General features: G+C 33.8%; 1 protein-coding gene across 1 annotated transcript; it reads right to left on the bottom strand.

Annotated features, from left to right (window-relative positions):
* Positions 1 to 14,476: 14,476 nt before the first annotated feature.
* LOC111895313 (uncharacterized) lies at positions 14,477 to 15,190 on the bottom strand. Its single transcript, XM_023891401.1, has one exon. It carries the CDS (start codon positions 15,188 to 15,190, stop codon positions 14,477 to 14,479), a length of 714 nt encoding a protein of 237 aa, XP_023747169.1.
* Between the last annotated feature and the right edge of the window lie 12,003 nt (positions 15,191 to 27,193).

Genomic DNA, 27,193 nt, shown 5'->3' with positions numbered 1-27,193 from the left:
TCGGATAATATCGGAGATAAAAATAAATATTAAATATTTATTAAACTTCAAAAATTCATATCTCCTTCGTACGAACTCCGTTTTCGACGTTCTTTATATCCACGTGAAGGTGAGACTACGCTCTACAACTTTCGTTTAGACTCCGTCGGCTAATTTTAACTTTTATTTTTATTAATTATTTTTAGAAGGCTCGGACAGGAAAACTTCGTTATTAAATCATAACTTCTTCGTCCGACGTCCGTTCTCGCCTATCTTTCCATCGTTTTTCTACTAACAACGAGATCCTCGATTCTCATTTAGATTGTTTCGGCTAAAAACCGCTCGATCTCAAATCGAGTATTCGGGCTGCATACTGCCATGTCGAAACTTCAGAAAATCATAACTTCATCATACGAAGTCAGATTTGGGCGTTCCTTTTACGCACGCTCTCGGTTTAATGAAATCTACGACTTTCGTTTAGATCACTAAGGCTAAATATCGCTCTATCTTAAATTCATGTTTTACAGCACTCGGCGTCGTGCCGGTTCCGTCGCGAAACTTCGACATGTCATAACTTCTTCGTTATAACTCGGATTTTGGCATTCCTTATATCTCCGGAATCCTTGTTTCCACCACTACAACTTTATGCAAAGATATCGTGCTTATCTCACACTTAAATTTTGACGCTTATTTTATTCTTAATTCATTAAATAAGAAAATAAACACATAAATCACATAATTCACAAATAATACATTTTATTATTTCAAATTGGGGTTACAATGGTTAACCTAGACTATTACATTGCTAAAATGGCAAGCCTAGAAACACGGGCGTTACAAGTATGTAGTATATGTGTACATGCTAGTTGATATGTTTATGCTATGTTATGTGCAGTTAGTCCGGACTTCGGTCCGATGCAGTTAATTCGTACTTCGGTCCGATGCAGTTAGTCTGGACATCAGTCCGTTGCAGGGGGCAAGGCCCCAGTTAGTCCGGACTTCGGTCCGAGGCAGGGGGCAAGGCCCCAGTTAGTCCGTACTTCGGTCCGATGCGGTTAGCCGGACTTCGGTCCGATGCAGGGGGCAAGGCCCCAGTTAGTCCAGACTTTGGTCAGATGCAGTTTCCAGACATCGGTCTGATCCAGGGCAAGGCCCCAGTTAATCCGGATTTCGGTCCGATGCAGTAGGCAAGGCCCAATACAGTTTCAGTTTTGGTTTCAGGTACTTTGGCAAGCAATGGGAAGGGCTTGGATTGATGGCATGACACACACCACAGTTGCAGTTTATTCGTGGGAGTTTTATTTAGATATTTCGATATGATATTAACTTTAGTTTTGAATTGATACATTTAATATAGCATTTTGAGACATACGATTCATGGTTTTATTATCAAATAGTTGACGTTGCGATTTTTAGTAATATTAAAACAAAAAATTTTGGGTCGTATTTTTTTGGGTCGTTACAATATCATACCTAAAAAAAACTATTATTTAAATTGGGAAAAATAGTGGGGTAGGAAAGGTAAGATAAAGGGGTTGGTTTTGGGGTGTATTTATTTAAAAAAATTATAAAATCAAGTGTAAAATATTTTTTTTAGATAAGACATGGACCTTGCGCGTAACAAAAACAATCAATAAAGACCTTCCGAGTTAAAAAAATAAGTTAGAGACCAAACCCGCAAATTACCCTAAACCATAGAGACCATTCGTGTAATTTACTCTTTTATATATAACCATTTTTCATGTATTTTTGTTATACAAATGTTGCCTTAGAAAAAAACAAAGAGTTGTTTGTTTGAGATGTTGCGTATAAACAAGCCATTTGGACATTTGTGTTTTGTTTGGTTGATATTTATTTATTCATAAGATGTAATAGATAAATGAACATTTTTCATTTGTTGATTTGATGTAATAAATTAGTTAGACTAGTTGTATTTACTTCAAGTGTAATAATATGAAGAAATTACCCCTTGAAGACCTTTTGAAGTGTCCCTTAAGTCCTTTAGGAAAAACTTAATAATTCTTGTGATGGCTCACAAAATTATTACTAGACATGACTTGGTTTATACACATTATAATGGTTGCTTGTGATATTTATTTTATGTTAAATGTATGTTATGTTTTATGTATGAAAATGGTTTTTACATGTCAAATAACATTTTTTCATAAGATAATATCACTTGGAGTTTCAGTAAAAAATATTTAAAAGATAACATAACATGTTTATAAATGGATATTTATAAAAACGTTTTACCGGTTACCGATTACCGGTTAAAACTCAATTTTTTGAAAATAGCTTTATTGTAAAACGTATAAATATCCAACTTTAAAATATTTGAAATTTTTTAAAAGATGTTTAAACTTTATATAAAATTCATGTCTTTAAAATAAATATGGAGCTTTTATTAAAAGACTATAATCGGTTTATAGCGTTATAACGGCAAATAATAAAACTAGTGATTATTTTTTGCGTCGAAACTTAATATATGATATTGGTGTTTTAAACATAACGCAACATGTTGATATTATGTTTTATGCATTCTAAATGAGATTTAAAACATAAGTATCATCACCCAAGTTTTGCTTTATCAAAATATGACTTTTATCATAAGATGCATAAAATTGAGTTTATAAAATAAAATGAGTTTATTCTATAAATTCATGAAGTCATAAGTTTTTTATTGTTAAAAGGAGATTTATAATAGTGATTTTATAACTCATCCAAAACTCCTAGTCTTATGTATAAAATAAAGTTTCATTAAGACCATTATCGGTTCTTAAAACCGATCTATGACTAAACTTTAAAATACCGGATTTTAGTTTATATTTGATCGTGGCTAATGGAAAATAAAATGAAATTTTATTTGGCACCTAAAGAACCTCATAACAAGTGATATGATTTTTAAAAAAGGGTACATGAATTGTTGGATGCATGCAATATTCATGAGACGATGTTTTTATAAACTATGATTGTAAAACGTATATAAACCCTTATTTACAAAACTTCAAATCTATGCAATCCATTTAAAATTCACTTGGGATTTTTTTGCAATTTATATGGATTTTTGGGTCACCATATTCATTTGGGTTGTCAAAAATAGTCAAGGTGTTTTCGTATTTGCTTGTGGGAAAAAGGTAACCTAACCATTTGTGGAATAGAACTCACATGTTTTTTAAATGAATGATTTGATCAATTTCTTATGTGATAAAGGTCTCCTAAGCATAAGAGTTTTGAGGCATAAATGAGATAAACATGCCAAGCTAAACAATAGTTGTATAGGATCCCATAATCTAGGAGTTACATATCGTATGCAATTGGTAATCGCTATCTACCGAGTTTGATTAAGTTTATGGGATAAAGGTCGCCTAACCATTTACTTGTTTCGTTACTTTGATCCTAGACTTCAATAAATTAATGTTTTAAGAAACAATATAAGTTATTAATTTTTAAAGACTAAATATTGAAAATACTAAATGAAACTTTGTTAAATTCTGTTGATAATTGTTAATAATTTTACGCCCTGCAAAACCTCTCTCTTGTTGAGTTTCAAAATATAGTAACATTTATCTTGAGGTTCTACCTTAAGATAAATAGAAAGTATATATACTAAAAGATCTCATACCTGAATAACCTCTGCAACCAATTAGTCTCACCATGATACTTTGATGGAAGTATCATTGTGATGATATTGATGTGTCTCATATCATATTAAAGAAATTAACCATGATTTGCAGAAAGTCTTGGATAATCATGAAACATATCAGATGTCTCATCAACTAAAGCAGATATTCAATCAGAACATTAGAAATAGTTTCAAGTCTGTTCAAGCATTGAATATAAGGAAGTATAAGATTTTGTGCACTCATACAGACTTATAGTTCAATTAAGGGAAATACAACATAAACTCAGAAATCAAGAAAGTAACAAATGATTAGTGTTGTTTCTATTGTGGAAGAAACTGGACACTAAAGGAGGAATTGCTCCTCTCATCTCATCAAGCTGAAGAACTTTGACTAGCACAAGACTTCAGATGTCTATATTATAGAGCTATTTATTTTTCCATCATTCACTTGAGTATGTAATACTTCATGTGACACTAATAATTGATATTTTGTGTTAATGATTGGAAGAAATAATCAACTGGTTACAAATGAATGGTATTTCATGTTGAAGAGATAACAAGTGTTTTTATAGTCTTTTATATAAATAATAAATGTTTTGTACCTATTCATATAGTTACATATAACGGTTGTATATTTATGAATAAACCTAGATTTACTTATCATTTAATGGATGTTCAAATTCATGTTCTGAAACGATGTATTATGTGTTAAAGAATATTTTCTCCTAATGTTATTTATGAAGTAGATCTATAACCTTTCATTAAATTAATAGTTCTAATCATAACACCTATATAATCAAATGATATTTGATTGGAACTTATCTATGTTGTAATCATCATGACTATATAAATAAGAAATACATATACCAACTTCAGAATGATGGAATTTTTGAAGGCAAATGAGCTTGATTCATTTGATATATGTGGGCCCTCTTTATATGGGAAGATGAATCAAAAGTGTCTTTGTCTATTAGTAGTTAAAGAACAAACGTCACAGCTAGGAATTTTGATGCCTTGTAAACATTGAACAATGATAACAAATGTGAACCAACAATGTGGAAGCATGTAGGATGCTTATTCAATAACAACAGAATTTCAATCAAACACTTCATACAAGCACTGCAGATAGTCACCAAAGAATTGGAAACCCTAGAAATCTCGGTTTAAGTCTATTCTGGACTAGGATTTCCTTATTGGGCCCAATAGGCCAATAAGCTTCCAATTTGACTATCTTGGGCTTAGAACTCTTAAATGGGCTCTAACTGGACCCACTTCCATATATTTAAATATTTTGGGCCATATTGGGCCTAGAATGAAATAAAATACCTAAATGGACCTTCTTGGGCCATAACTAACCTAATTAGCCCTAATAAGCCATAAAAATCATTTCTTGATTTACTTTGGGCCAAAAGCTATCCAATTGAACCATAATGTGGGCTTAAGCACTCAAGGCCCAATTTTCTTTCTTCCTTCCTCCTTCTCTCGGCCCAGCTACACAAAATGGAGAGGAAGAGTTGACTTTTAAGGTTGCCACCTCATTAATACACCACAAACTTCCATGCATGGACCAACATGCATCTAAGATAGTCACCTCAACTCTCTCTCTCTCTCTCTCTCTCTCTCTCTCTCTTCTTCTTCTTGATTCTCGGCCAAGAGGAGACACATACACACACTCACAAAATTCATTCCAACTCTTTCCAAATTCCCTCAAGAACACTTGCACTCATTCTTCAAAATTTCGAAATCTAGAGCTTTTCAAGGAGTTTCTTCCACAAAAATCATCATTCAAGGTAAGTTGGAGCTTAAATCTATGATCTAACCCTCTAAGTTCGAGATCAGCAAAGAAGGGCTTGCTAGGGCCAAAAAGTAACATCAAACTTCTTCCAATCTTCTTCAAAACCGAAATCACAACTCAAGGTGAGTTTCATACCCCCTTATTTTCGGTTTTTATGAGTTTTATGGGTGAGAATACAAGTAAATGTGTAGATCTATGTATAAATGTATGCTATGTGTGATTTGATGGATGTATGTGTGTGATATCATGCGTTTTGTGATGAATATGTTATCCAAAAAGTGTGTAAAAACCGAGATCTAAAACATGAGGAAGGAAATAAACATAACTTAAACTGTTTTACACTAATCAAGTCAAGAAAAATAGTTTATATGGTTAGGATGAACATACTTGAACATAAAACCCATTTTTGGGCTTAAATTGTCAAAAATACAAAACTTAGGGTCCAAACCAGCAAATTACAGTTTCTGGAGGGTCAAAAGGGTCCAAACAGTTTCTATAATAAATTGTCTGAACAACAACATTTTTGAGGGACTTAAAATGTAAATTTTGAACTTAATGGGCTAGATTTGGGCTTTTCGGCCCAATGTGCCTCAAAATGCAAAATTTACAAGTTTGAGGGGCTGTAAATGTAACACTCTGTAAAACAGGGAAGTGTAATAAAACTATTTCAAATGTCAAAAATGCTTTTCAAATTCAAAAAGGATCAAAAATGTAAAAAAATTCTATTTTGGGCCAAAACTGTAAAAGTTGCGAAATTGGGGGTTTTAACCGAGAAAATATCATTCTGGAAGGGCTAAAGCTGTTTACAAAATAAATTTTGGGTTAAAAATGTCTTTTTAACAAGTTTATGATACAAAAGTGTCAAAAAAATGTTCTAAGGACTAAAAATGAAATTCTTTTATATAAAGGACTAAAAGTGTTATTTTTATAAAAGAAAGGTTGTGAAAAGGTAAAAATTTTACTTTTAAACAAATTAATTCATTAAGACAAAATACAAGATCCATGACTACCGACGAAACTGAAAAACAAATACACTCTCAACAACAAATATCGTTATAAAACGAATTGATTCGGTCTCGAATCAATAACAAAACAAAAATCAATAACCCAAGTAACTCGTTAAACACGCGATAACTAGGATGAGTCAACATACAAACTTTGGGCTTGAAAGTTTCAAATCGTGCTTGTTGGGCCTTGCTAGCCCAATAACATGATCTTTGGGACCGAAGAGAACACGCTTACGTGTTAATAGGCCTCCTATGACCCAATTCCATGTAAAAGGACTTTCAATAGCTCTATTGTGCTATTGGGCCCTAGTGGTCCATTAGTAGTGCTAGTGAGGTCGAGAAGTCAAATGCGAGCTGGACCAAGTGTCTTTCGCATTCTTGATAGCCCGAAATAACTTATGGAAGCAAGAGAGGGCTTCGTACCCTCCTTTCTCCTCGGTTGACCGGCTTATGAGAATTCGAGTAATCAGATTCATGCCGTTAATCAAGAGAAGTCAGGGTGGTTGGATTAGGTGAGTAATAAGGACGACGCCTTAAGGATCGTTCGTGACCTGTAGTTATAAACTAGTCATTTTTATTAATGTGTGATTGTAACAACTCACAAACCTTAATTAATCCAATGTCACCTGGGTAATCAATAACAATCGTCGCATCGGTATAACAATAAACAAGTCATGAAATTTACGTATTGGGAAAACATCGGGGTTTTCCTGGGAAGTTTAACATTTTCACCTATGTGAGGTATGCAAAGTTCAACAATTATACATGTTTTAAAAATCGACAAGCATATTTACGGATCTTCACACTTTTTTTATAAACAAATACACTTTTCAGAAAATATCGGATTTTCTGGGTTTTACAAACTACACCAAACTATTTTGCTACAACATTACTTATGAACTCACCAACATTTCATATGTTAACGTTTTTTCAAAATAACTTGTATTCTCAGGTAACAGGTAAGCCGAAGAATAAGTACCAAGTTACGTCATGGTGTTTTGCTCAGATTACATATCGAACGGTTTATGTTATGAAATTGTAACGACTAAAACAATGTAATGGATGTAAACAATATCAGTTGTATTATTTCAATGCATGGTGATGAATGATGTTATGATTCATTTATAATCATTGTGATGGTATTCAATTTAAGTCACAAGAGCCCTCGGACGTTTCCGCCGTCTGGTTCGGGGGTGTGACAACAAAAGGCTTGACAAAGAGTTATACATAAATGATGCAGGTAATCTTTTTCAAACCATGAATAGATTTGGTGATAGATACTTATTCAATTTCACTGACGACTTTTATTTATTAAAACCATTGATTTGATCAAATTTTTTCACAGTGAAGACTGAAATAAACATTAATGAGATCATCATTAACCTTTCGTTGTAATAAAGAAGAAGAGTTTTGTAAACCAAGACTTCTTGGAACATCTTAGGAATTATGGAATCGATTCACAACTCATTCCGATAAAAACACTCACTTTTCATTAGTATGTTTCTTATGGCACAGGATCACCTGATCACTTGAATCTATCTTTTGATATTCTAGGTAGCCTTCGAATTCGCTAGTGGGATAGGGTCACCTAGCCACTAGCTAAATGTCAATAGTATAAGTTTTGAAGAGAATAAAAATAGAGCTTCCAGTCTATTATATGATGTTTTGAAAGAACTATTTACTATACAAAATTTTGGAATTATGCTCACTACAACAAATATATATTGAATATATATTTCCAACCAAACAAGCGGATTAGATAATTATATTAGAATAAGGATAAAATGGCTTATCCTTATCGAAAAGATATGGAGTCATTGAGCTCATGTTAGACAATAAGCTTAACCACTCTAGTATCTACTAATTGCATTTATGTAGAATATCCTAAATGATTGCTTAGGATGAAGTTTCTACTAATCCCCTAATTTTGATTCCATAAGACAAGTTATTTAAAAGTTATTTTTCTATGTGGGAGCTATATGGAACTTTAAGAGATTAAGATCCATAAGCTAAATGCATCATAGTTTGGAACTAGCGAGTTTTCAATTGTTGTTGAATCTGCTCAATAGTTGACCAGAAACTATTAAAACACATAGAGATGTATTCATGTATGATTATCAAGTATGGGCTTGATTAACCTTCCTCGATATAGTTTGACTATAAAGAGAAGGTGAGTTTTCAAAGGATAAAACATACATGATTGAAAATCTTCCAAGATTTAAGCTAACATCTCGAAATAAGAATCTTCTTTCTTATAGGATGATTACATAGTGTGATTTAATTATAAATCAAGATGACTCTTGTGTTTTCTACAAAGCTAGTGGGAGCGCAGTAACATTCATAGCCTTATATGTCGTCGACATATTAATTCATGGAATAAGGATCTATATAGATAGATCATGGCAACTTAATGGATTGTGTAAACTTGCATTAATTGTCAAGGATCTTAAAGGAGCTTAAGATAAAGGACTCCGAGAGAGTCATCTTGTCAAATACCATATGACATGATTTTGAAAAAAATCCTAGTTAAAATGTTTTTTCAACTAGATAATATGATTGTATTCCATATGTTGATGCAATTGGATTAATCATATATGTCATGATTATGCATAAAGGCCAAATAAGTCGTATTCTTAGAGCATGACGAATGATACCAGTATAATCTAAGAACAAGTCATTCGGTGACTTATAGGAATATTCGAAAGTACTTGCGAGAACTAGAGAAATATTCCTCGTCTACGGAGTATTTGAAAGAAAGCTATGTTTAAAGTTGTTACACATGTGCTAAATTTTAAAATAGAATGAGATGACTCTCAGTCACAATCGGGCGTTTCCTCATTATGAATAAAGGGATAGTTATATGGATATTGGTTCCATGTAGATTTTAATTATAGTTACACATCAGAGTTAGAGTACCTCGTGGTTTGGACAACCACATACAAAGATGCTTAATGTATAGTTCATTATGACTATGAGTAATCCTATTACACAAGTATTGGTGTCATACTCAAGCATCTAATTCATTCTCAATAGTTTTTCTTTTATATGAGTTATATATAAACTGAAAATGATTGTATTTTCCAAGTTTACACAAATCAAGTTTGTCAAATATACATAACAAAGATGCTTTATTAGCTAAAGCATGAAAGTCAAGCTGGTGCTATAGATCATTGTTGATACAAGTAGATGTATTTGATTGAAATTTAGTATTTGGATATTGGAACAATAAAGCAACATATATTGTAATTAATTATATATTGGATATTAGTCTTTCATTAAATAATTGTTGTGTTCTATATTAGCATGTTTAAATACTTGAATAACTTGGTTATTCGAAATGTCCATAGTCGTTCATAGTTGTGGGAGCATCTATGAGGTAAGAGTAATATGAGTAGATTGGTGGATTCTCATGGAGATGAGAATGCCAAAGAGCTGCTACCAACTTCATAGGTACTTGATTGGGAGAATAAGTATTGGACATATCCGGCATCAAAACCACTTTATGGATCGTAGTCAAGAGTGATGTTTTGATCAAGGTTGCATCTTTTAATCTTATACCTGAGATACATATTTGGGACTTGAGGTGTAGGGATTGTTGTGCTTGGACATGGTTCAACACTGTTTCGTAAAGGGGCAATCATAAAGGCCATCGTTGGGTATGACATGAACTGCATTGATAGGCGTATGAAGTCAAGATGATCTTTGTATTCTTAGACCTGAGATGCATGTTTGGGACTTGAAGTGTAGGGATTGTTGCGCTTAGACATGGTTCAATGTTTTTTCGTAAAAGGCAGTCATAAAGGCTATCGTTGGGTATTACATGAACTGCATTGATAGGCGTATGTAGTCAAGATCGGATTTTCCCTCTTATTCGTTGAGAGCATGAGATATAAGGCCTTAGTTAAAGTTGAACACTAAATGATATTGATTGTGATCCATATTTCATGTTCAACATGTTGTCTGAGACAAAGGAATAATAAATACCACACCTTTAGTAACAATTATAACTTAGAGTTCTTGGAATTGGTTGTTGATGAGATGTCACCCTTCATATGTTGTTAGGGGCAGTAGCCCATTGCTAGACGTCAGCTACTGTCTATGTTAGTCTACAATGAATCATGTGTAAGTGAGAGATTGTTGGATCTATATGCCCAAGAATCATTATGGAGTGATATTCCTAATAATATATGATCCTATAGGGTCACACCTTTATCAAGTTTGCACATTTTGTATATTATTATTAATATGATTATTAATAAATAATTTCGATTCTTGTATTTTAATTAGAGAATAATTATTGGTTTGTGAAAATAACAATTATAAGAGAGTATTACTAGTTATTATTTCATATGGTATGAATTAATAAGTCATGCACAACATTTTAGACTAGTTGGATTATTTTGTCTTTTACCTAAAGACAATGTTTATATTTTATAAACTTGGAGTTTATAAAAAATAAAGAATCTTACTTTTTAAAAGGCATAATGATGCTGTAAGAGGTTGCTTTTTCAACCTTCCACCATTTGTCTCCCATGCTTCTAAAGGATACTATTACTTTATATTATTTTAATGGTTAGGCCTTACTTTTCATGGGCTATATAAGAGATGCATGAGGCTTGCATTTTTGCAAGAGTGAAACACTTAATTCTTCCCTTCTTTCTCTCTAAAATCGTGAGCATGGAGAAGCTCTCCACTTTTGAAGTTTGGTGCTTTGCTTTGGGGGTTTAGAAGATCTCTTGAGTTGTTCCCTTTAGTGCTTAATTGAGTTAAGCACTTAAAGGCTTTAGAAACTCAAGAATACGAGAAGGAACTAGCATTCCAAGTGCTTTACTCTTGATGGTGGATACTTGTAGAGAAGATCATACACTTTGATCTTTTGTTATTTTCATCAACAACCCAAAACCAAGTGGGTTCAAAGGCTTCAAAGGTTATCTCTAAAACATCATATGGTTGGTTTTATTTCATTCTAACCTCTATAAATTGATTGATTATGGTTTGGTTTTGTTGTTAACTAAAATTAAACTTGTTATTTTTAAAGTCTTCCGTTGTCTGTTTTTATGAAAAACAAACTTTTATTTCGTATCAAAACCCAACAATCAGTACCCTACAGATGAACCTTGATAGCTATGGACTTAGTGCCTGTTAGATAAACCCTGGCAGCAATGGACTTTGTGCTTATTCCTTAGGACAATCCTTAGGAATGAATGAGTGAATGATAGACGATTCTTAGGGTAGATGATGAAACATAACTTTATTTGATGATGAAACATAACTTTATTATTGTGGGTTGAAAACTTATGCACTCACCAGGTTTCCCACCCAGACCCACAAAGTTTATTTGTATCACAGTTGTCGATACGAAGCTACATTACACTGAGAGATTAAAGAAGATATAAATCACTAGTGTAAATGAATTTAAGGTCTGTTTATGCTTATGTTTCTATATTGACGACTACAATCCAAAGTTTTAATATAAACAAAATACATAATGCTTTGATAATATATTTATCTTGTTTTCTAGGAACAAATTCCGCAGTATTATACTTTAAAAATGAATACTCTGATTTTCAAATAAACATAAATAAAATTTTTAAAATGACTGTGAATTTACGGATATCATCATAGATATCATCATCAAGAGAATAAATGTCCTAAACCAGGGCATTTTTGGGGATACAACACCCAACGTTAAATTGATCGGACTTTTGGAAGATACATAGGCTTTGGTAAAATAAAGTGTTGTTTTAGTAATTATGAAAGTAAAAGTAATTTTCATGATAGACTTTTAAGTAAGGATGTTTTTTTAGTAAGTGTTTATTTAGCCATCCCTAATGTATACTCCCTCCGTCTAAAAATTATTGTCCAAGTTTGATTTTTGAAATCTTTCCATGTCAACTTTGACCATAAATAACCTTATTTGTGTTATAAAATTTTTGATAAAACTTATAACAATGAAAATATATTTAAAAACAATCTATTCATATATCTTGCATAAAAAATTATATAACAAAAAGTAAATTATTTAAGTTAAAGTTGAATAAAAAAGTCTTAAAAAGTCAAACGTACACAATAATTTTAGACGGAGTAAGTATATATTTACGCCGTTCTATAATCCATCCCTCATGTTGAAGTATTAGGCCCTCGAACAATACTATTATATCTAGTAATAGAATATGGGATATTGGAATTGCCATATTTTCTTTTGGAGTAGAGGTGGGGAATGGTGACTCCACTTACTTTTTGCGAGATAGATCATAGATTGGGGACACTTTTTTTTTTCAATGTCGTTTTCCTAAAACTTATACACTGGAATTTCATTAGCAATGTACCGCTAGTTTGAGGTAGGTTTAGGTTCTTGGTCTTTAGCTTGGTGTCACATTCGTAGTCCGACCTGAAGCAATGTAACTTAATTAAGAACATAAAAAAGTTGTTAATGATTTTGTTTATTCTAACAAGGTCGATAAATGGGATTAGTAGTCTTGTCCTCTGCACATAATTCTTTTCGGTTTCATCAGTGAGGAGCCTGGTCGAACACAAAAAGCTAGCTAGTAGTGATGTCGTGTTCAAGGAGTAAAAACTTTATAGAGATCTTTCATTCCCCCTAGTGTGTTGCATTCCTTCTATTGGATTTCAAATTGTTATAAAAGCTTTAGTTCGTATTGACTTGTTTAGCGTTACTCTACTGTTTTTTTCTGATTAATTCTGGCTAACTAGTTGGAAGTCTTCTATTAATACAGTTTTAATTTAATGTTAAAAATATTGTAAAGTCTTAGGCTGGATTATTTACATTAAAATGATTCATAAAAAGTCAATTTCGGCTAGCTCCACATTTGGTGGTCACCAAAACCCAAACTTATATTCACAAAATTGGCATAGATCTCAACGAACTGCAATTAACGTAAGATAAAATATTAAATATACACAACCACAAGTACCCAAAGATGTTGATTTAATACAAAGGAAGAGCGGGGTTGGCCATCCACCTACGCATACCATCTTTTTTTTTTTTTTTTTTTTTTCCCACAAATGAGACCTACTCATTTATTATTTAATTAATAATAATAATTTAAAAAATAACTTATAACTTATTAGTGGCAAATAAGTTGTGTTTTTTTTTTCATTATTATTATTATTATTTAAAAAAAATCTTTTAAGATGATTAACTTGTTTTTCTATCATTAAATTAAGTTTTATAAATCCTATTTATAGTTTGGGAAAATATGTAAGTTTGGTTTTATCTTTTTGTTTTTTTTTTTTATTCAGACCATCTTTACATTTGGGTTTTGTTTGATTTTGATCTAGAGTTGGAATGACTTACTTTACTTGGAAATTTGGTATTATTATAAAATATTAGGAGCTATATTTTCTTTTACGACTAAAATGCACCTTTTAAGACCCACATATTTTAGAGTAAATTACACAAATGGTCCTTAAGACCCACATATTTTAGAGTAAATCATTAATTTATTTTTTTTCACTCGGAAGGTTCCTATTGTTTGTTTTTATTACCCGTTTGGTTTTATTATATGTTTAGTCTCTATCTTACTTAAAAAAAACTATCATTTAAATAGAAAAAATGGTGAGAAATGTAAGGTAAGGTGAAAGGGGTGAAGTTGAAGGTGTGTTTATTTAAATAAATTAAAAAAATTAAGGGAATAATAGTTTTTTTTAGATAATACAGAGAGCAAACGCATAACAAAAATAAATAGTAGAGACATTCTAAATTAAAAAAATAAATTAGAAACCAAACACATAATTACTCTAAACCATAGGGACCATTCGTGTAATTTACTCCATATTTTACCCCGCCACCATCTTATTCTTTTCTCGGTCCGCTTTCTTTCTCTAATTCTTTAACAAACATGCTACGTACTCGTTTTTTTTCTGACGTTAAATGGAGTTATAGTTAGAAGATTTTACAGTTCCTAATAAGGGACAGTAGGTGTTGTCGAATTTCTTTTTTCCGGTCAAACATAATATAAAACAAAAAACTAATTCATTACGTCTAATACAAATAAGCGATCCATTACATAAAAGTTAAAAATATAATAACAATTTATCATCTATTACAATTTAAATTTGTCCTCTTCGTGCGCACATCTTCTGAAACCGTTCCATTAACTTTTCATTCTCAACTTTTACAAGTGCTTCGGTCTCAACATAGCAAAGCAACGCATCGTTCAAAAACTCATCGCCAATCTTGTTGCGCAAGTCGGTCTTCAAGAGCTTCATCTTCGAAAAACATCTTTCTACACTAGCGGTTGCTACGGGTAATATCAAAACCAACTTTAAAAACTTATAAACCAAAGGATAAGACCGATGTTTCCCCGTACTAACCATTAAACGAGAAAGCTCAGAAATTCCTTTCAAAATGGTAAAACGCTCATCTTTGATGGAAGAGTGGTAAAATATCTCAAGTTGTCCTTCAAGATCTATCAAATCCGAATCGTCAAAGTCATACTTGTACAACTTAGCCAACTTCAACAACTTTGATTTATCAAATTGTGAAAATGACTCACAGGGGCTCAAAGCACCCATGTATTCTAGTAACTGGGTGCTTGTTTCACTAAATCGATTCCGATATTCTATCAGTTGCATATCCACCACCTTGTTGAAGATTTCAACCTCAAAGTGAAATCTATTGGTCTTTGTGGTCGTACGGTTTCTCGTACCAATATAAAAATCCAGCATTTCCAGAGTAGCAATATTCTGTGTTTGACAAAAAGAGGATACCTTTGGCAAAATACTAGCAAACCCCGTGTCTCTTAAAGATTGCAATGCGTCCATTGTCCCTCTAAGTCACTAACATCACCTTGGGAAACAAATGCATATCTCCCTCCTTTTTGTCCCATGAGGTATCCACATACATAACAATATAAACAATATGTTTTTTTTTTATTTTTCACACTATATTCCAACCAATCAAATTCGTCAAACCATGAAGGAACGAAGCTTCTTAATTTATCACCTATTTTCGTTTTTGGAAACTTCTGTAGCCTTATTTGACAAGGTTCTTGAAGCAAATATGTCCTTCTTGCATCATCTCTTATATTTGAGGCATAACTTGTAATCATTGGCCTATCCGTCGGGTCCTTTGGAAGATCTTTCAAATCAACACCATCATTAGTTTCATTAGAGCATGGTGTTTGTGGAATTGCATTAGAGACCGAAGGAATCGATTGGTTGGTGATTGGTGTTTGGGAAGATCCTTCACCACTTTCATTAAGATTAGGTCTTGGTCTTTTGGTAAGAAAACCACCAAGGGTAACCTATAATTCAACATTAAGCTAAATAACTAATAATTTCACCAAATCATCCAATAGCTTCAATAAAAACATAAAAATTACACCAAATCAAAATTGAACTTCAATAAAGACAATACGACATAGCAATTTTATTTCACCAAATCAATCAATAAGTCAATAACATCAATGAAAACATAGCAATTTCACCAATTCAAGATAAAAAAAATAGCAATTTCAATCTAAACAGTAAACAAATTGGTAAAATTTCAATTTTCAAACACTTACTTGTTTCATTCTTAGCTAGGGCTTGGAGTCGAATTCAACAATTGGGAATAAATTTTTGTTACTCAATCAACAAGATACTCAAGAAATTAGAAGGAATTAGCAATGGAAGCATATGGCACCAAGCAAAAGTCGGATTCGTTAGTGTAGGCGTGAGGCGTCAGTCGAAGTCTCGAAGTCGAACTCCTGTGTTCGATGGCTTTTTTTTTGCTTTCTGTTTTGCTAATTGCAGCTATCATCGATCACTCGATTAATTATTGCCACACGTTTTTTGCCATTCTCCAATTGGATCAAAAGTTCCAATTATCCAAATGGGCTTTGGGCTATATTAGTTTTTTTTTACTAAAACTAATAGGCTTTTTGGACTACTAATTGATAATTCTAAGTTATAAATATATTTTTGGGCTTGGTTGATCCAATTGGGTAGCAATTGTTTTTACGTAGTTGCCAATTTTTTTTACGTAGTTGCCGATTATTTTTACGTAGTTGCTAATATATAAAAAATATTGAAAATTTTACACTGCATATACGAAGACTAGGTGTTGCCGGTGCCACACCGGGCACCTAGTCAAAACCGTCCCTGGTCCTAATCTAATATTACATGAAGAGTTGAAATTTCAGAATGTTTCAGATATGTACTGATAAACGTTACAATGCAACTCTAATATTTTTAAGATATAAATTAAATACGAATAAACATTACTTATACCTTCAAATCATGAACGTATTTTATATATAACGTTTCCCTTGATATGCGCAAATGGAGTGGCAGAGTCAGTATCAAAGTAAATGGATAACACACAAAATACCTAAAAAAAAGAAAAAAACTAAGGTAACCGAATTCTTTTCCGGGATATCACCGAAACATACAACGAAATTTTTTAAAAAAAAATGACACTACTGAAAAAATAAAAAATTGATGGGCGTCCAGAGCTACCCGGGCTCTACATTGGATCTGCACATTTGCAAATGGATGTACTATTTCCCATTTCACATAGACATTTGAGAATGCTAATTAATTTGTATCATTGATTAACCTATGTAAAATTGTATGAGCTTACTGGATGGATCAATATAATATATAACTTGAGATGATTTTTGTTGATTTGTCGTAAGGGACTACGTTTCAAGGTCACATGATGTGTCATGTTAAGTTTCATTTCGGAATAATGGCTTCTAAAGGCCTTCATGTTCCAATGTGTCATTTAATCGTAAAAAATCTTCGGTTGGTTGCGGTAACGAATTGTATTTGACAATTTAATGGTACATTTTGATCTTCCGCACTTATTAAGTTCCTACATAAGCAACAATTGTGTATATAAAATGAAGCATTAACACCATTTTATTCATTATTTGAGTGAACGCTATCTTTATCTTGGTTTATTATTTTGAGTTTAATATGTATTATTTTATCATTAAGAAAATATTTTATTTTATATTACATATAATTGAGCATATCATTTGTTAATTGTTGTTATTGTTGAAGGGTAACAAATAAGATAAATGTTGAAAGTTTGACGAAGAAATTGATGTTGAAATCATATATCTAGAGGTGTTTGTGACATAGGAGATGCGGATGAAGAAATTATAAAACTCTAGTTTTGGATCAACATAAAATGGATCTATGGAATGAATAAGAAGTCCAAAAATTGTGTTTTTCATATGCTTGGAAGGCTTTTGATGTATCTTGGAAAGCTTTTGATGTTTAGTTTCTAATGAAAAAAATGACAGGTCGTCTGAAATTCTATAGAGAAAGTTATGACGGTTTTTTAACATAATATCTAGTGGACAGATTACAACCAAGTTGGACCAAGTTTTTGGTTTCCAAAGTATGGAGATATTCTATTAAGGAATTAAAATATTTCATTTTAATAAGTTATTTATGAATTCTTTTAGTATTATAGGTCCTATAAATAGTTGATTTTTGTTAAAAAGCATCAATTTTAATAAAATTCATTTTCTTTCCCTCTAAATTATGTGTGTGCTTTTTGAGCAACTTTGACAAGAAGTTTCAAATAATATAGAAATAAAAAACGTATGAAACATATATGCTTGAATGTCTAGTTTCCAATGAAAATAAAGACAAGGTTTTTGGAACTCTATAGAGGACGTTAATTTGTTTTTTCCTCAAGTTGAATGATTGATAGAAAACAATTGATTTGACCAAACTACTAGGTTTCTTAGGGGGAAATTATCAAAAAAATCTCAATATTTTTGATAAGGTTTCATTTTAGTCCCAAAGAAAAATTGAAGAGAGAAGTCCGATTTTTTGATTTTAGATGATAATATGTCACTTTCCGTTAAAATAAAAAAAATAACTTTTTCTTAATTTGAGTCAAAATGAAATAATCCGGACATTTATGTTCAATTTTTTTTGGGACTAAATTGAAACTTTTTCAAAAGTATTGAGACTTTTCTGACAATCTCCCTTCCCAAGTCTCTGTAGATCTCATAGGTATGTACTAAAGTGTTTAATCTTTTCAAGTTATTCATGAATTCTTTTGATGTTCAAAGTACTATAAATAACTAAGGTTTTGTTGATTCATCAATTAAAAAAGTATATTTTTCTCTGCAAATTTTATGTGTGTTTTTTAGACTAACTTCAATAGGGCAAAATTGTGTATCTTATATGTTTGGAAATCTCGGAATGTGTATCCTTCAATGGAAAAAGGACAAGCCTTTTGGATTTTTGTAGAGGGAGGTATGATGTTTTGCCACATGATGCCATTGTACAAAAAATGTTCGGTAATTTAAAAAAACATATACTTTTGACGAACTTCAAACAGAATGTGTAATAATCCATAATCATGTATTTTATAAATTTGAAAAGCTTTGGAAGCATAGTTTCTAATGAAAAAAAAAAACCTATTTTGGATTTTTGTCTAGGAGCTATAACGTTTTTGCATAGGATGTCTAATGTACAAAAAATATTCGGTGGTCTGAAAAAATATTTTTACAGCAACTTTAATGTGTTGTTTGGAATGATCTAGAAGTCAAATAATAATGTATTTTATATTTTTGGAAACCTATGGATACATATATTTTCTAATGAAAAAACGGCAAGTATTTTGGACTTTATAGAAGGAGTTACGATGTTTTTTCCATAGGAAGTCCACTATACAAAAAAAATATTAGATGGTTTGAAAATTATTTTAGAGCCACTTCAATCTATTACTAACAAATTTATGTATTTTATATGATTAGAAATCTTTCGATGCTTAGTTTCCAATTAAAAAACTAGCATGTATTTTGTAGATTTTTTATTTTTTTTAAGTTGTAATATATTTTCCACATGGACACCAGTGTAAAAAAATATATTTGATAAATAGAAAAAATATGTTTGGACCAATATAAATAAGAAGTCTAGAACGATCCATAAGTTTAAAAATCATGTATTTTATATGCTTAGAAAGATCTGTATGTTTAGTTTTCACTACAAATGACAAGCTTTTTTGAGTTTTATAAAGGGAGTTAAAATGTTTTTTTCACATCATTTCCAGTGTACAAAAATATGTTCAGTAGACTGGAAAAACTATTTTTAGACCAACTAAAAAAAGAAGTCTGAAATTATCCAAAAGTTGAACAATTGTGTATTTTATATTCTATAAATGTTTTGGATGTGTAGTTTCCAATGAAAAAAATGATAAGTATTTTGGAGTTTTGTAGACAGAGTTATCACGTTCTTATCACAATCTATCCAGTGTACAAAAATATGTCTAGTGGTTTGAAAAAACATTTTTCGGACCAACTGAATCGAGAAGTCTAAAACGATCCATAAGTCACAAAATTGTGCATTTTATATTCTTGAAGAGCTCTGGGAGTTTAGTTTCCAATGAAAAAATGTCATGCGTTTTGGAGTTATGATATTTTTTTCCACAGAATATCCTATGCAGAGAAAAAAAATATTCAATGGTATGAAAAAAATTTGGACCAACTACGATTATAAGTAGGGAATGATCCAAAAGTCAAATAATCATGTCTGTTATATTCTTGGAAAACTCTATATGTATAGTTTCTATTAAAGAACATCAAGTATTTTTGGAATTTTATAGAGGGAGTTACGTGTTTTTAGCACAACCTATCTAGTGTACAAAAAGTTGAATGGTGTTATGAAAAAATATTTTTGGTCTAATTTATATGACACGCTCCAAAACTAAAATAAATCATGTATATGCTTGGAATGTTGTGGATGTGTGCTTAAATTGAAAAAACACAATAGGTCTTTTGGAGTTTAGTAGAAGGACATTTTAGGACGTCGAATGTACAAAAAAATGTTCGATGGCCTAAAAAAATCTTTTTGGACTAATTTCAACTAGAATTTTGGAATGATTCATAAGTCAAAAAATCATTTATTTTATATGTATGGAAAGTTCTAGATCTATAGTTTCCAATAATAACCGACAAATATTTTGTAGTTTTGTAGAGGGAGTCATGGTTGTTTTTCCACAGTATATTCGTTGTACAAATAAATATATAATTGTATGAAATATATATTTTGTGGTATGATAATTTGTTCAGTGATATGAAAATATGTTTTGTGTTGTGAACATATTTTCATTGATATGAAAATATGTTGAGTAGCGTCATGCACGTGTTTATGTGAGTCTATCGCATAGGTCCTTCAATACCTAAAACACTCAAATATAACTTAACCACTGCGGAAAACTTTATTTCAATCACATTAGTATGTATATGCCTATGGTATTACTATCTTGGAATAGACTCGAGTTTGTGTTCATACAGACCTATCACCTAGTTTTTCATTATATATGATGATTTTGACGTCTTTATATATGATTTTTATATTTGTAAATCGTTGCAATTAAAAATATTAGTTATCTTTTTACATTTATTTTTTTTTAGTTGGACAATATCTATTTTAACCTCTTGTATTTGTAATGGAGTTCAAAGTAACTTTCTTAATTTCATTTGATTGATATACGATTAGGATATATCTTCTATTAATCCAATTTTACATGGAATTAACCGGATGTGTAATAGATCGATCGAAGTTGTGTAAAAATTTGGATTGGATATCCTACTGCATTAACCATTAAAACTAGCTTTTATTTTTGGAACGAAAGTTTTAAAAGCGATTGTGTTCCCTTAAATAATTTCATTGATATCAAAGAATATATACATAAGTACAATACATGTGGTCCGAGAATACAAAAGGGTCGAATACAACAATAGGGCTAAGCTAATAACATTGTAAAGAATACATGACTAATAAGCCCCCAGAGTTTCAGCGGGAGGTTCACAAATGCTTAAACTAGAGCAAAAATTGGAGAATAGTGCAAAGGGAAGCCCTTTCATAAATATGTAGGCATATTGGTATCTGGATGGAACATGGAGAACTCGAAGTTGTCCTGTAGCAAATTTGTCACAAACGAAGTGAATGTCAATCTCTATCTATTTCGTTCGCTGATGTTGAATCGGGTTTGCCGACATGTAAATTGCACGCACATTATCAGAATAGACGAGAGTGGTTGAACGGAGTGTTAAGTGAAGCACACGAAGCAAATTGTGTAGCCAAGCCGTTTCAGCAATTGTATTGGCTACACCGCAATATTCGGCCTCAGCGTTGGATAGGGATGCCGTATGTTGTCAATTGGATGACCAGGATATAAGGTGCTCTCCTAGGAAAACATAGTAACAAGAGGTAGACCTGCAATTGACTGGTTATCCCCCCAGTCTGCATCAAAGTAGACGGTAAGAGCCGTAGATGAGGAGGTGTACAACTGGAGACGATGATCAAGAGTGCCTTTGATGTACTGCATGATGCGTTTTAGAGAATTGAAATGTGGTTCTTGGCGGTAGTGGATGTAGATACATATTTTTGAACATCGAAGGATATATATACGTGAGGGAACATGAGATACTGTAATGCCATCACAAGGCTATGATACAATGATGAGTCAACTATAGGAATACTTACATCTCCTAATTTGGCGGAGTAATCGACATGAGTGCGGTTGGGGTTTGTAACACTCGCAGATTCGGGTTAGTCAATTTAGAGGCAATAAGCATCAAAAATCAAAATCGGACTCATGTGCGAGTGTTACACACCGACATGGCACTATGTAACGTGAAAAGTGTTTTGTTATAAATTACTATTTAGCCTTAGAAATCTTAAAGAAAGTCATAGAATACGTTAAACCGAGAACGTACATAAATAGAACGTCCAAATGTAACTTTGTAAGAGGAAGTTATGATTTTTCTAAGATTTGACATAACAGTATACAACTCAGAAATCGAATTTTAGATCGGTCAATTTTTAGCCAAAATGATCTAAATGAGAATTGAAGATCTCATTAATAGGATTTAAACGATAAAAAGACATTCGAAAACGGAGTCTGTATGTAGAAGTTATGAATTTTACATAGTCGTTAACAGTGTAATCTTCTCAGACTGTTAAATTTAGAATAGGTCAAGAATTAGCCAATGGAGTCAAAAGTAAAGTTTTAGATCTTGTCAATACCTAAGCGTGGATATAAAGAACGTCAAAATCGGAGCTTGTATGCAAAAGTTATAGGTTTTTTTAAGATTGGTTGTTTTATATGCCTCCAACGCCACGTGTCAGCATTAGGTGAAGCCTTGGTGCCCACACAAGTTCATGACGTGAATGTAAGTTTCACGACGTGAATTGCCCCAGACAGCCTATAAATATAGGCATAAATCATCCATTTTCTTCACTGCTCAACCCTTCTTTCTCTCTCAATACTCCAAACCTATCCCTCCCCTTCTCTAGCACTTCCCAAGTGTTAGAGGCTAGTCCCGGAGCGCCAAAAGGCTCCGACAATAAGAGCTTTCGTCATGGAAGTTCTGCCCCTACAGAGCCCGATACTAGCCAAACCTCCTATTAAGTGAGTTATGCTTACCCTACTTTAAGTGTAGCTTATGTTTAAGTTCAATATCGTTATTATGAACCTATAAAAAATATAGAGTACTATAAAATATAATATACAAAGTGTTATTATAATATATTTTAACTACTCGTGGTACGGGGAATCTGGTTTGAAGGGCCGCATAGGGTTGTTGGATTTCAGAAGTGCTTAAATGCCAAAATGGTCCTTCCCTCCCGTGTTTTGTAACATCACCAGACCAGGTATATCTCAATAGCCCTTACTTTATTGTAGTTGTCAAGTTTGGCCCTTAATTGTGAAAAGGCGGTAGTTGAGTACGCAGGACGTACGCATGTGTATGCTCAGCGTACTCATGTACGTGATTTGGACGTGGAAACCACCTAGTACGCTGGGCGTACTAGGCTCAAAGTGAAAACCCTAATTGTGGGATGTGTCCCTATTTAAGTAAGATGATTGCCTCATTTCTGGCCACCATTTCTAGTCATCAACTTCCCTCAAAACCCTAATTTCTGTTTTCTTAGCTTGAGTGGCCATTTGAAGCTTTTGGAGTGTTTTTGTGTGATTATTTGAGTGAAGATGGAGCTTTGAAGAGAATAGAGTTGGAGTCCAAGCTTTGGATCCGAGTTTCCCTCTAGTTGGTGCATTATTTGGAGGTATCAAGCTCAAAGATTTCTCATTGTTTTGATTTGTGCATATTATGGTTCATTTTAGGGTTTATGTCCCAAAGCTTGAAGCTTTATGAGTTTTTTGAACTCCAGAGCCTAATACATGTCCCTTTATGTGTCTCTAGTGGAGTGGACTCATGAAAATAGGATCTTGGACATCAAGATCTCCCCATGCATGATAAATGAGAACTTTTGTGAGTAAGGAGTGAGAGTTTATGGGTTTTAGACTTTATTAGCCATGCAAAGGCTAAAAGTCACAAACTTTATGGAGTATTAGCATTTAGTGAGTCCAGATATGAGATTATAACATTTGGTATTAATGGATTAAGACCAAGAGAATGGGAAAAGTGAGTCTAGGACATACGCTGAGCGTACTCCCAGATACACGCAGTGTAGCATTGAAGTTTCCCGATGCATGCATGGCGAAGTAGTATGCCCAGCGTATGCGGTTGCTGTTGACTTTTAGGGTTTGGTCAAACTGTGGACTTTAGAGGCCATGGGAAGGTAAAATGATCTTTTATCCTTCTGAGAATTAGTAGTGGGTTTAGCCTAACATCTTTGAGCGTCATTTATTAATTAGAGTTAATTATGATATATATGTTAGGTGGAGGATAGAATGGTGGTTCGAGTATGAGACATACTCGCTTTACTTACGAGGTGAGTCTTCTCACTATACTTACATGGGTGGTAATTCTGTATGACCGAAGGTTCTTATATGCTTTTATTGAGTTACGTGATATTATGCATTTGTCTTTGTGATTTATACGATATATTATTCTGTGCTTTATTGGATAGGACCAGAGGGTCCAACCCGAGTTGTGAGACCAGAGGGTCCTCACTGAGATACATGGACTGGGTTTGAGGAACTCACTAAGCTTTGTTTTGAAAGTGTTGTGTGATATGTGTTTTAGGTACTTCTCAGGATCACGGGAAGGCGTCGGCTTGATTGTACACACCTGTTCGAGATTATGTTGAGGATTCTGGGATATTATCAGTTGTTTTGTTGATTTGTGTTTTTGATATTTGGATACATTGTGGTTTTTGAGAAAACGTGATATTGAGTTTTATGTGAGTTAGAAATGATTTTTTTTTTGAAATTTTATGGTGTTACGAGTTGGTATCAGTGCCTTCATTTGAGGGATTCGAATGTACTTTGGGGTATGTCTGGACTCAAACTGAGGATTTGAGAAAATTTTCCTAAAACGAAATGATTTTTTTAAAATGAGTAAGAGTTTTAAAGAGAAAACAGGACGGAGCAGTGTGTACAATCAGCCAGAGCCCGAACGGTGATTTCCCAAAATACCATAACTTGTTTATATTATGAGATACTTATGAGATATTAGAACTTCATGCTAGAGGATAGGCTAGGTATTTTAGAAATTAGGGCTAGAGTTGCCTGATTTAGGATGCCTTTGCCTAGAGTATGCTATCGATTCATCTTATTTGTTATATGCTATGTGTGTGTACTGGGTAGGGAGAATCATAACAAGAATCTTTTAGAGAGAGTTCAGGAGTAATCTAGGAGAGATGCCTGGATGATCAGTGAGGAGTCTACCGAGAGAGTAGTTTGATATCCATGAGGGATAGAGTACTGTGAATTAGGATCCTAGGAGGAGGATTTGGGACGACTACAGGTTGGTGTGGAAGGTAGCATTAGGCCCGTACTACTGAAAGCATCGGATCTGTATGTAACCCAAGTAAGAACCTTAGGATGCTAAGGAGCATGTAGGGGTGGGTAATAGAGTGTGTAAGTGTTTGAGCTAGTCTCTGATGATTTTGTGTTTACATTTCAGAGACACTATTGTGATTACTCGCAACAACCCTAGGAGCAGTGATACCAATAACGAGGAGATTCGCAGGATCATTTATGAAGAGGTGGCTGCAGCTATCAGAGAGGCCATACCAGAGATGTTCGGGTCTATTAAGACCACACTTATTGCGACTTCTGATGACTGATACACTGCTCTCACCGAGGTTGCTGCTGCTGCAGCCACCGTAGATCTAGTTGCTGCGAGGCCACATAGAGGTGACTCGTTGTTGTTCCGTGATTTTCAGCAACACGAAGCAACAAGATTTTGATGGGATGCAGGATCCGATCGCCTCCATGAGATGGATCTCCGACATTGAGGGATGTTTCTATACTTCTTCATGTCCAGAGCATTTGAGAGTTCGATTCGCAATGAACCAGCTTCGCTTGGGAGCGAAGGACTGGTAGAAGATTGTGACGACTGATTTTACCCCTACAGAGCATGCTAAAGTGACTTGGAAGAGGTTCACCAACTTATTCAGGGATAATTATGTTCCCCAGCTGGAATAGGAACGTTTGGTACAAGAGTTTCTATCTCTCAAGCAGAAGACATAGTTAGTGACATAGATTATGAGGATGTTTCATGATAGTGCATTGTTCTACTCTAAGCACGTGTCTACTGACCAGGCACATGTGAGCCGATACTTGAGCATACTGAGACGGGATATATGGGAGTTTGTGGAGTACTCTTTGTATCAGACATTGGCTGAGCTGCAGACCAATGCTAGGAGGAGGGAGATTGAGCTAGAGTTTCAGACTAGAGAGGAGGAGGAGTGTCAAGGTAAATACAGGAGACCAGTATAGTCACAGCCGGCGACCAAGTGGGCTAAGCCCGCGGATAGGAGAGTTAGGAGCCAGAAGGGCCGCAATTGTGGCAAGTGCGGAAAAGAGTCACGAGGGATCTTGCCGATCAGGGATTTGCTTCAAATGTGGCATGTAGGGGCACATAGAGAAGGACTGCCCAAAGGGACTTGCAGTTTGCTTTCATTGCAACCAGACCGGCCATCAGAAGGTCGAATGTCCTTAGCTCACTCAGGGATTATTCCAAACTTCTACTCCTGCTGCTTTGCGTGTTACTGATGGTCGGTCGGTGAAGCTGTGGCTCCAAGGGCTCATGGGAGAGCTTTCCTGTTGACTGCGAAGGAAGTCCGCACAACACTTGATGTCGTTGTTGGTACTTTTCTTGCAAGTTCTGTGCCTGCTTTGGTGTTATTTGACTCGGGTGCGAGTAGATCTTTCATGTCCTTATCCTTTAATCGTCATATTAGCGGTAGACGCGAGGCGTTGAGTCAACCAATGAGGGTTTCTATAGCCGATGAGCATGCGGTTTTTGCCACTGTGTATTAGTGATTTTTGGTGTTGAGTTCCTGATAGATTTGGTGCTGATAGCGATGGGTGATGTCTGTATTATAGTGGGCATGGACTGGTTGAGCCAATTTGGAGTTGTGATTGACTATGAGCATCAGATGTTGACCATACCAGACCCTAGTGGGGGAATGCTTACTGTGTATGGAGAAAGGACCAGATCTGGATCAGCCTTCTACTCTGCTGCCTGGGCGAGGTAGAGTTTACAACATTGATGCATGGGCTTTTTAGCATATGTGATGGATACGAGGGTTCCCACTGAGAGGACGAATTCCATCTCTGATGTTCCGGTTGTGTGTGAGTTCCTAGATGTTTTCCCTAAGGAGTTACCGGGTGTGCCTCCTGAGAGGCAGGTGGAGTTCCGGATCGATATGATTTCGTGCGCGGCACCTATTCCAAGGTACTTTATCGCCTTGTGCCGCCCGAGATGCATGAGTTATCCTCACAGCTCCATGAGCTGCTAGGGAAGGGTTTTATTAGACTAGATGGTTCACATCAGATATGTATCGACTGTCGGGAGTTGAACAAGCTGACCGTCAAGAACCGTTATCCACTACCAA

The sequence above is a fragment of the Lactuca sativa genome, chromosome 3, assembly GCF_002870075.4.
Source record: "Lactuca sativa cultivar Salinas chromosome 3, Lsat_Salinas_v11, whole genome shotgun sequence".
Taxonomy (NCBI): Eukaryota; Viridiplantae; Streptophyta; class Magnoliopsida; order Asterales; family Asteraceae; genus Lactuca; species Lactuca sativa.
This window is presented reverse-complemented; position numbering and strand designations above follow the sequence as displayed.